This window comes from Brassica oleracea, chromosome C8, assembly GCF_000695525.1.
Source record: "Brassica oleracea var. oleracea cultivar TO1000 chromosome C8, BOL, whole genome shotgun sequence".
Lineage (NCBI taxonomy): Eukaryota > Viridiplantae > Streptophyta > Magnoliopsida > Brassicales > Brassicaceae > Brassica > Brassica oleracea.
The window spans coordinates 21,074,244-21,084,458 of record NC_027755.1 but is presented as its reverse complement, the minus strand read 5'-3'; the positions used below and the strand labels follow the sequence as shown (position 1 = coordinate 21,084,458).

Sequence of the window (10,215 nt, the reverse complement as noted above, 5' to 3'; positions counted from 1 at the left end):
CCACCAACTCAAACACAGTGAATTTTTCGCAAACACTCTCGATAAGTTTGTCTAGTATAGTCAGGATTAGAATAAGAATAGTTTTTTATAGTCTATCGAGTCTGCATTTAGTCTGCATATGTTTAGAAGAGTCATTTCTATTCATGTGGGGGATTGTTGGATCAAATTCTCAAGCACATTGGCTTAAAGAACATTGATTAAAGTTGTGTGAAAAGAAATGTAATGGGCTACATAATTAGACAAGCCCATCATACTTGAAATGTCAAAATGACATTATGAAGAAGTCCCACATCGGGGAGAAACAAAAAGAATGAGTTGTATATATATGTGCACTTACTTAACCTTGTTTAAACGGCTCAGAGAGAGAGGATAGCCCCCACGCGCACGCGCCGCCGCCGTCCGGCCGGCTCGGCTCGGCGTAAGCGTGGGCTTGGGCTTGGGCTTGGGCTTGGGCTTGGGCTTGGGTTTGGGCTTGGGTCTTGGGTCTTGGGTCTTGGGTCTTGGGTCTTGGGTGAGGGTCTCCGGCCCAATAAGAATATTCTTTTTGGACCAAGTTAAGATCAACATTTTGCCATTTAAATTCTCAAAAGCAACATGCATTTTATTTTGAAACGACAAGCAGTTTGTCTAGAAAATAAAAATGTCATGCAGTTTATCCTCTAAAAAATTTTTAAACGGGATAAGAGAGAGTCTTGGGGAATAAGTTTTGCAACTCAACTTCCCTCGATCTCCGCGAGATTTTCGCTCACGTGCAGCAACTGTTGCGGGAAGTGGGTTGTCTCCGTCTCTTTAAATATCGCCTCTTCTCTTCTTCATTTCTTAACGTTTTTCACAACCAAAACCAGCAAATCCTATATCGTAAGTCTAGAGAGTGTTTCGTAGAAATATTAGTTCGTTAGAGGTTCTTCACGAGTGCCGCATGATAACCTATCGTAGTTTTATTCTGAGACTCCTATTCGTACAGATCTGTCGCACTAACAGAGTGAATATTAAGAGTTAAGGAAAGAGATTCGTCTCGACTCCATGGTTTCGTTTTCGTTAGGTTTCGAATTGTCTATATATTTTCTTTAACATCGTATATATTATATCGTTTCTTTTGATCCGGTTTTCCGGCTTCTACAAAAAACAACAGTGTAACTGGATCAATGTTATAAATGAATTTAAGCTTCAAAACTACCACATAAATTTTTTAAACATGAGTCTTGTAAGAATATAAACTGTGGTCTTCCTGACTCAAATGAATGTACAGTCTTGTAAAAGAGTTTTAGAAGCTGTAATTAAAGCATGTGCATGTGAACCTTCTTACAAAATGCTTGGTCCGCTTCAAGGGCATTCACTTTCATTTTTAGCGTGTCCATGACATCATAGGCTCCTCGTAGTTTCTTCCTCAATGCATCCTCTGTCACATCTCTGCGGCCTCTTTCTTCTTGAAATACATCCATCACTGCCTTCTGCGACTTTTCAAACTCTTGGTTCTTTGCTTGTGACACCTTGAGTTGTGACTCAAGCAACCCTCTATCTCTCTGCAGCTCTACCACCAATTCATCTACAACCTTTTGAGATTCCTCCAAATCCTGGATCTTAGCTTTATGTTCATGTAACTCCTCCACCAGTTTTGATGATTCAACATCTTTCACCTTGAGTGAATCCTCCAAGTCTTGGACTACAGACTTTGATAACTCAAGACAGGCTTTCTGTCTCTGGAGATCATCCTCTTTGACCTTGTGCCTCTTCTCCAAATCTTGAATTTTATACTGTGACTGCTTGATTTGCAACTCAAGCTGTCCCTTCTGTCTCTGCAGCTCAACCACAAGTTTTGCTGACTCATAATCTTTGACCTTGGGCCTCTTCTCCAAATCTTGAACCTTGGATTTTGACTGTCTGAGTTGCAGCTCAAGCTGTCTCTTCTGTCTCTGCAACTCAGCCACCTGTTTTGTCTCTACATTTTTTAAATTTCTTGTCTTCTCCTCAAGCTGTGCTTTCTGTCTCTTCTCCAATTCTTGAACCCTAGCTTTTGGATGTCTGACTTGCGGCTCAAGCTGTGCCTTCTGCTTCTGAAACTCAGCTGCTTGATGAACTAACCTTGTTTCCTTGCAACTCACCCCAAGCCCATTAGTCCTGTTCTTAAGCCCAATCTCATGCGTTCTGTTAGCAACACTTGGTTGTGTAGTCTCCTTCTGAGAGTTTCTATTTGGCCTGCACTGAGCTGGATCTGCACTAGTAGGAGCTTCAGTGACACCACTTTCATGATTCTTCTGAATCCTCCTTGGAGCATACCCAATCTCATGACACCTCTTAGACCAATAAGTCTTCTGATACTTGTTCAACCTGTTCTCAACTCTAGCAAGAAGAGCGGTCCTCTCAAACCCTTGCTTGTTGTGAGCTGGCTGTATAAAGTTAGCTTCAAGCAAACCAATCACACCGCGTCCATCGCTTCCAGCAGCGTTCCAAACCCTCCAAAAGGGCTTGATAAGCCGGTTCTTGTGGTAGACATTGAACCCTTGTATGTCAATGTGATGATGAGCATCTTTCACAAAACCAATCTTTAGAGCAGCAACCATGTCTTCATCTGATGACAACTCCGGAGAAGCCACAGGCCTATACGTTATGTCTTCGGTCATCATCATGTCCTCCAACAAGCTGTGATGCTCCACTTCTTTGCCGCGGAGTATGATTCTGAAGTTTGGTGGAAGTCTGAGATACAATATCGACGCATAGCTGCGTAGAGAGTGACGATAAGTCAAGAAGTGCCTCGAGTTAGGGTGAGCTTTAGCCATCTCTATCTTCTTCTCATCTCTATTCACACCTCTGAGTTGAATATCGTGACCATCAGTGTCGAAATCAAGCTCCAGCTTCCCTTCATCATCATCCCATAGATTATAAATAACGATTTGAGTACCTTGCTCCTCAAGTAAATCAAACTGGTCGAACATAGCTTGTTGAGAGACATAAGGAGACCACTTCACTATAGTCTCTAGGTTATCAAACCACTTATCTCTATCGCCGTGCGTCAACGCAACCCAGTTGTTATCCACCAGCTCAAAGTCCACCGTGGGGACCACGGCTTCGCTCTTCCTCGTCTCGTAGAGGTAAGTATACGACAACATACCAACGCTCTGCGTCGTGTTACCAGAGTTGGCTCCTCTAGAACGCGTGAAGACGATTGCGTCAGCGCCAAGTCTCATCGTACTAGTCTTGAACCCGTTACCGTATTGACCAACCGTGTTAGCCACGTTACGTTTTCTTGAATAACCTAAAGAGAGACACTCTCTAAACCTGTTCGGATCCATCCCGCCCCCGTTGTCTTGAACTATGAGCATGCTGCTCTTACCGTCCTTTTGATTCGTCGTTGAGTCCACGTGAACGTATGTCGCACCGTTACACGCCTCGTCTAGAGAGTTGTCCAAGAGCTCGGCGAAGGCTCCGAGCGCCCACTTGTGGCTGGTGGCGTTGGCGTGAAGAAACTGAGGGTGAACTTTAATCGCCGCGTCGTTGCCGCAGTTGCGAGGCGGACGCTCGTCTTCTTTGTCGTCTCCTGCTTTCCAGAATTGTCTAGAGAGCCTCCGAGTTCTCGGTTCCGCGATTTTGTTACCGGTTTGGTGAGGGCTAACCATCGTCCTCGGTTTCTTGACGGGCAAGTTATTAGGATCAACGTCGGCGTAGCTTCTGGAACCTCTCTTCTGTCCACGGACGGTCGAAGCGGGGACACCGTGGGGTTTAGGGTGAGTAGTACCAGGATTCTTAGGTCTCGTTTGAGAATCCATGGTTACAAAAAGTGTTTCGAAGCAAGTTTGAAGTGGAAAGGGCGAGAGAGAGCCGAGGCGTGACCAAACAAAGTCAATAAAAAGAAGTTTGACACAAGGATTCGTCAGAACAATTTGATTAGATCTTGATGGAGGGTACGAACAAGATATCAGCTCAATCTAGGGTTTTCGACTCGAGTTAGAACAGCCCAAACGAGGTCACCAACTTCAAACAGAAGGCGACGCCGGTGCGTATCAGCAGCCGCTTTGTACTTAGCCACCGAGGTTTGTAGATTATCGTGAGCCTGCGTATGAGTTTCAACTAGCTGCTCCACAAACTCTTCGGCACCTCCATGCAAACGTACCCTATCGGGAAGATTCAACAGAGCCGGAGGTGAGCGAGGAACCATACCGTAAATAATTTGAAACGGACTATACTTAGAACTGCGATTTAGTGCATGGTTGTGTGCAAACTCGGCTTGAGGGAGTTTAGAATCCCAAGTTCGTATTGAATCACCAACAAGGCTGCGCAATAGGTTGCCAAGAGATCGATTGACGACCTCCGTTTGTCCATCAGTTTGTGGATGGTATGCGGAACTCATATCGAGACTTGTATCAAGAAGCTTCCACAAGGAACGCCAAAAGTGGCCAAGAAATCTTGAATCTCTGTCAGAGACAATAGACAATGGTAAGCCGTGCAGCCGATAGATTTCGCGAAAAAAAAGTGTAGCAACTTGAACTGCATCGGTCGTTCGTTTGCAAGGAATGAAGTGAACCATCTTAGAAAAACGATCCACCACCACGAAAATTGAGTCAAAACCCCGTTGAGTTCTGGGCAAACCCATGACGAAATCCATATTGATGTCCGTCCAAGGCTGAGTTGGGACCGGGAGTGGGAGGTACAAACCGGCGTTGGATGCCTGTCCCTTCGAGGTCTGACATATCACACATCTTTCAACAAAACGCTCTACATCCCTGCGAAGGGTCGGCCAAAAATACGACGTTGCGACGAGGTGGAGCGTACGATCTCGACCAATATGGCCCTCATTATGAAGCTCTGTAATGAGTTGTAAGCGGAGGCTGCAGTCTGGAATACACAAACGGTTCTCCCGAAACAAGAAACCATCATGCAATGTATAGGACAGGGAAGTACCGGCAGAGACGGCAGACCATATCGGACCGAAAAAAGGATCAGAAGAATATAGGTCAGAGAATGAACTGAAGCCTGGTACCGATGTGTGCAAAACGGACAGTAAGGAGTGCTTTCGGCTAAGTGCATCTGCGACGCGATTACTTGCACCAGAAGTGTGCTTAATGACAAACGAAAATTGTTGGAGATAAGCTATCCAAGAAGCATGACGGGCGGAGACTTTGTCTTGAGTACTAAGATGTTTCAAGGCGTCATGGTCTGTGTAAAGAACAAATTCTTTATGGAACAAGTAGTGACGCCAATGTTTAACTGCTTGGATAATAGCGTAAAATTCGATATCATACGTGCTGTAACGAAAACGCGCACCCGCGATCTTTTCACTAAAGTAGGCGATAGGCCTGTGCTTCTGGCTAAGAACGGCGCCAATACCTGTCTTCGATGCATCACAATGCAACTCGAAAACGGAGGCAAAGTCAGGTAATGCGAGGATAGGAGCTGAACTTAACTTGTCTTTGATGATGCTGAAGGCATTGGTCGCAGCCGTGGTCCACACGAAAGTTCCGTCACGGATACAATTTGTAAACGGGGCCATAATAGCGCTGAACTGAGGGACAAAACGTCGATAAAAAGAGGCTAGACCATGAAAACTTCGAGCTTCTGATATTGTGCTAGGCACCGGCCATGACTTGATGGCGTCTACCTTTGCTGGATCAACCGCAAGTCCATTCGACGAGACGATATAGCCAAGAAACTGAACCTCTGGTAGACCAAAAGCGCACTTTTTAAACGTTGCAAAGAGCTTGTCGCGACGTAAGACCATCAGTACTTCACGCAGATGAAGCATATGATCCTCCATTGTTAAGCTGAAAATCAGTATATCGTCGAAGTAAACGACAACGAATTTTCCTATGAAAGGTCGTAGGGCCTGGTTCATAACACGCATAAATGTACTTGGTGCGTTAGATAAACCGAACGGCATTACCAACCATTCAAAAAGTCCTTCTCGTGTTTTGAAAGCTGTTTTCCACTCATCTCCCTGGCGAATACGGATCTGATGGTAGCCACTTTTTAAATCCAATTTGGAAAATATACGTGCTGTGCCGATCTGATCAAGTAGATCGTCGAGGCGAGGAATTGGGAAGCGATAACGAACTGTAATTTTATTTACTGCTCGACTATCGACACACATTCGCCATGAACCGTCTTTTTTTGGGATCAAAAGTGCAGGAACCGCGCAAGGGCTCATACTTTCTCGTAAGAATCCCTTAGTGACTAGTTCTTCGACTTGTTTTCGTAGCTCTTCATGTTCGGTAGGGCTCATTCGGTAATGAGAGCGGTTAGGGAGATTGGCGTCTAGGATGAAGTCGATTTGGTGTTGAATGTCACGCAGCGGAGGGAGACCTGGCGGGAGATCTGGTGGGAATACATCAGCAAACTCGGAAAGAATGGCTGCAAATTCTGGTCGTGGTTCGTGTACTGGTATTGATGATGAGGGTGATACAGTTAAGAGGAAGACAATATCTTCATTACGCATAGCTGCCTCAAACGTCTTTTTGTGTAATAAGAGGAGCGGGGCTGGTGTCGATGGTGGTGGCGATGAGTTTGAAGGGGGCGGTGGAGAAGGCTTGAGTGTGAACGTTCGATCCTGAAATTTGAACGTATAAGTGTTGAGAAACCCGTCATGGAGAACACGTCTGTCGAACTCCCATGGACGACCTAGTAACAAATGACAAGCGTCCATTGGCACAATGTCACAGTAGATTTGATCATGGTATGAATCGCCAATGGAGAACGCAACCATGGTACGACGTGTGATCAGTATGTCGTTGGTTCGATTTAGCCAAGCCAGCTTGTACGGGGTAGGGTGTTTTTCATCTTGAAGCGACAGTTTCTTTACCGCATCTTCTGCGATCACGTTTTCACTGCTGCCAGAATCAATGATCAGTTTGCACACTTTGCCCTCGATAGTGCAACGGGAATGGAAGAGGTTGTTACGTTGTGGGAAGTCATCCTGCTGGCGTGGTGCTAAACAAGAGCGACGTAGCATCAAGGAGACACCAGTGTCGGGATCGAGTTCTTCGGGAGAATCGTGCGAATCACAAGGCTGGTCTGGTGGCAAGTAACGTGACAGGTACTTGATATTGAAGACGTCGGAGGTGGTAATATCAGATGGAAGGCGAAGTCTATAGGCATTGTCATTTATCCGTTCTAAAACTTCTAACGGGCCAATCTTCTTTGCTTTTAGTTTGTTATATGCGTGTGCTGGCATACGATCACGAGTTAGAACAGCCCAAACGAGGTCACCAACTTCAAACAGAAGGCGACGCCGGTGCGTATCAGCAGCCGCTTTGTACTTAGCCACCGAGGTTTGTAGATTATCGTGAGCCTGCGTATGAGTTTCAACTAGCTGCTCCACAAACTCTTCGGCACCTCCATGCAAACGTACCCTATCGGGAAGATTCAACAGAGCCGGAGGTGAGCGAGGAACCATACCGTAAATAATTTGAAACGGACTATACTTAGAACTGCGATTTAGTGCATGGTTGTGTGCAAACTCGGCTTGAGGGAGTTTAGAATCCCAAGTTCGTATTGAATCACCAACAAGGCTGCGCAATAGGTTGCCAAGAGATCGATTGACGACCTCCGTTTGTCCATCAGTTTGTGGATGGTATGCGGAACTCATATCGAGACTTGTATCAAGAAGCTTCCACAAGGAACGCCAAAAGTGGCCAAGAAATCTTGAATCTCTGTCAGAGACAATAGACAATGGTAAGCCGTGCAGCCGATAGATTTCGCGAAAAAAAAGTGTAGCAACTTGAACTGCATCGGTCGTTCGTTTGCAAGGAATGAAGTGAACCATCTTAGAAAAACGATCCACCACCACGAAAATTGAGTCAAAACCCCGTTGAGTTCTGGGCAAACCCATGACGAAATCCATATTGATGTCCGTCCAAGGCTGAGTTGGGACCGGGAGTGGGAGGTACAAACCGGCGTTGGATGCCTGTCCCTTCGAGGTCTGACATATCACACATCTTTCAACAAAACGCTCTACATCCCTGCGAAGGGTCGGCCAAAAATACGACGTTGCGACGAGGTGGAGCGTACGATCTCGACCAATATGGCCCTCATTATGAAGCTCTGTAATGAGTTGTAAGCGGAGGCTGCAGTCTGGAATACACAAACGGTTCTCCCGAAACAAGAAACCATCATGCAATGTATAGGACAGGGAAGTACCGGCAGAGACGGCAGACCATATCGGACCGAAAAAAGGATCAGAAGAATATAGGTCAGAGAATGAACTGAAGCCTGGTACCGATGTGTGCAAAACGGACAGTAAGGAGTGCTTTCGGCTAAGTGCATCTGCGACGCGATTACTTGCACCAGAAGTGTGCTTAATGACAAACGAAAATTGTTGGAGATAAGCTATCCAAGAAGCATGACGGGCGGAGACTTTGTCTTGAGTACTAAGATGTTTCAAGGCGTCATGGTCTGTGTAAAGAACAAATTCTTTATGGAACAAGTAGTGACGCCAATGTTTAACTGCTTGGATAATAGCGTAAAATTCGATATCATACGTGCTGTAACGAAAACGCGCACCCGCGATCTTTTCACTAAAGTAGGCGATAGGCCTGTGCTTCTGGCTAAGAACGGCGCCAATACCTGTCTTCGATGCATCACAATGCAACTCGAAAACGGAGGCAAAGTCAGGTAATGCGAGGATAGGAGCTGAACTTAACTTGTCTTTGATGATGCTGAAGGCATTGGTCGCAGCCGTGGTCCACACGAAAGTTCCGTCACGGATACAATTTGTAAACGGGGCCATAATAGCGCTGAACTGAGGGACAAAACGTCGATAAAAAGAGGCTAGACCATGAAAACTTCGAGCTTCTGATATTGTGCTAGGCACCGGCCATGACTTGATGGCGTCTACCTTTGCTGGATCAACCGCAAGTCCATTCGACGAGACGATATAGCCAAGAAACTGAACCTCTGGTAGACCAAAAGCGCACTTTTTAAACGTTGCAAAGAGCTTGTCGCGACGTAAGACCATCAGTACTTCACGCAGATGAAGCATATGATCCTCCATTGTTAAGCTGAAAATCAGTATATCGTCGAAGTAAACGACAACGAATTTTCCTATGAAAGGTCGTAGGGCCTGGTTCATAACACGCATAAATGTACTTGGTGCGTTAGATAAACCGAACGGCATTACCAACCATTCAAAAAGTCCTTCTCGTGTTTTGAAAGCTGTTTTCCACTCATCTCCCTGGCGAATACGGATCTGATGGTAGCCACTTTTTAAATCCAATTTGGAAAATATACGTGCTGTGCCGATCTGATCAAGTAGATCGTCGAGGCGAGGAATTGGGAAGCGATAACGAACTGTAATTTTATTTACTGCTCGACTATCGACACACATTCGCCATGAACCGTCTTTTTTTGGGATCAAAAGTGCAGGAACCGCGCAAGGGCTCATACTTTCTCGTAAGAATCCCTTAGTGACTAGTTCTTCGACTTGTTTTCGTAGCTCTTCATGTTCGGTAGGGCTCATTCGGTAATGAGAGCGGTTAGGGAGATTGGCGTCTAGGATGAAGTCGATTTGGTGTTGAATGTCACGCAGCGGAGGGAGACCTGGCGGGAGATCTGGTGGGAATACATCAGCAAACTCGGAAAGAATGGCTGCAAATTCTGGTCGTGGTTCGTGTACTGGTATTGATGATGAGGGTGATACAGTTAAGAGGAAGACAATATCTTCATTACGCATAGCTGCCTCAAACGTCTTTTTGTGTAATAAGAGGAGCGGGGCTGGTGTCGATGGTGGTGGCGATGAGTTTGAAGGGGGCGGTGGAGAAGGCTTGAGTGTGAACGTTCGATCCTGAAATTTGAACGTATAAGTGTTGAGAAACCCGTCATGGAGAACACGTCTGTCGAACTCCCATGGACGACCTAGTAACAAATGACAAGCGTCCATTGGCACAATGTCACAGTAGATTTGATCATGGTATGAATCGCCAATGGAGAACGCAACCATGGTACGACGTGTGATCAGTATGTCGTTGGTTCGATTTAGCCAAGCCAGCTTGTACGGGGTAGGGTGTTTTTCATCTTGAAGCGACAGTTTCTTTACCGCATCTTCTGCGATCACGTTTTCACTGCTGCCAGAATCAATGATCAGTTTGCACACTTTGCCCTCGATAGTGCAACGGGAATGGAAGAGGTTGTTACGTTGTGGGAAGTCATCCTGCTGGCGTGGTGCTAAACAAGAGCGACGTAGCATCAAGGAGACACCAGTGTCGGGATCGAGTTCTTCGGGAGAATCGT

General features: G+C 45.8%; 1 protein-coding gene across 1 annotated transcript; it reads right to left on the bottom strand.

The window, feature by feature from the left end:
* Window positions 1–1,277: 1,277 nt before the first annotated feature.
* Window positions 1,278–3,764, bottom strand: LOC106308922. The gene has a single exon (XM_013746023.1). It carries the CDS (start codon window positions 3,762–3,764, stop codon window positions 1,278–1,280), a length of 2,487 nt encoding a protein of 828 aa, XP_013601477.1.
* Window positions 3,765–10,215: the final 6,451 nt, after the last annotated feature.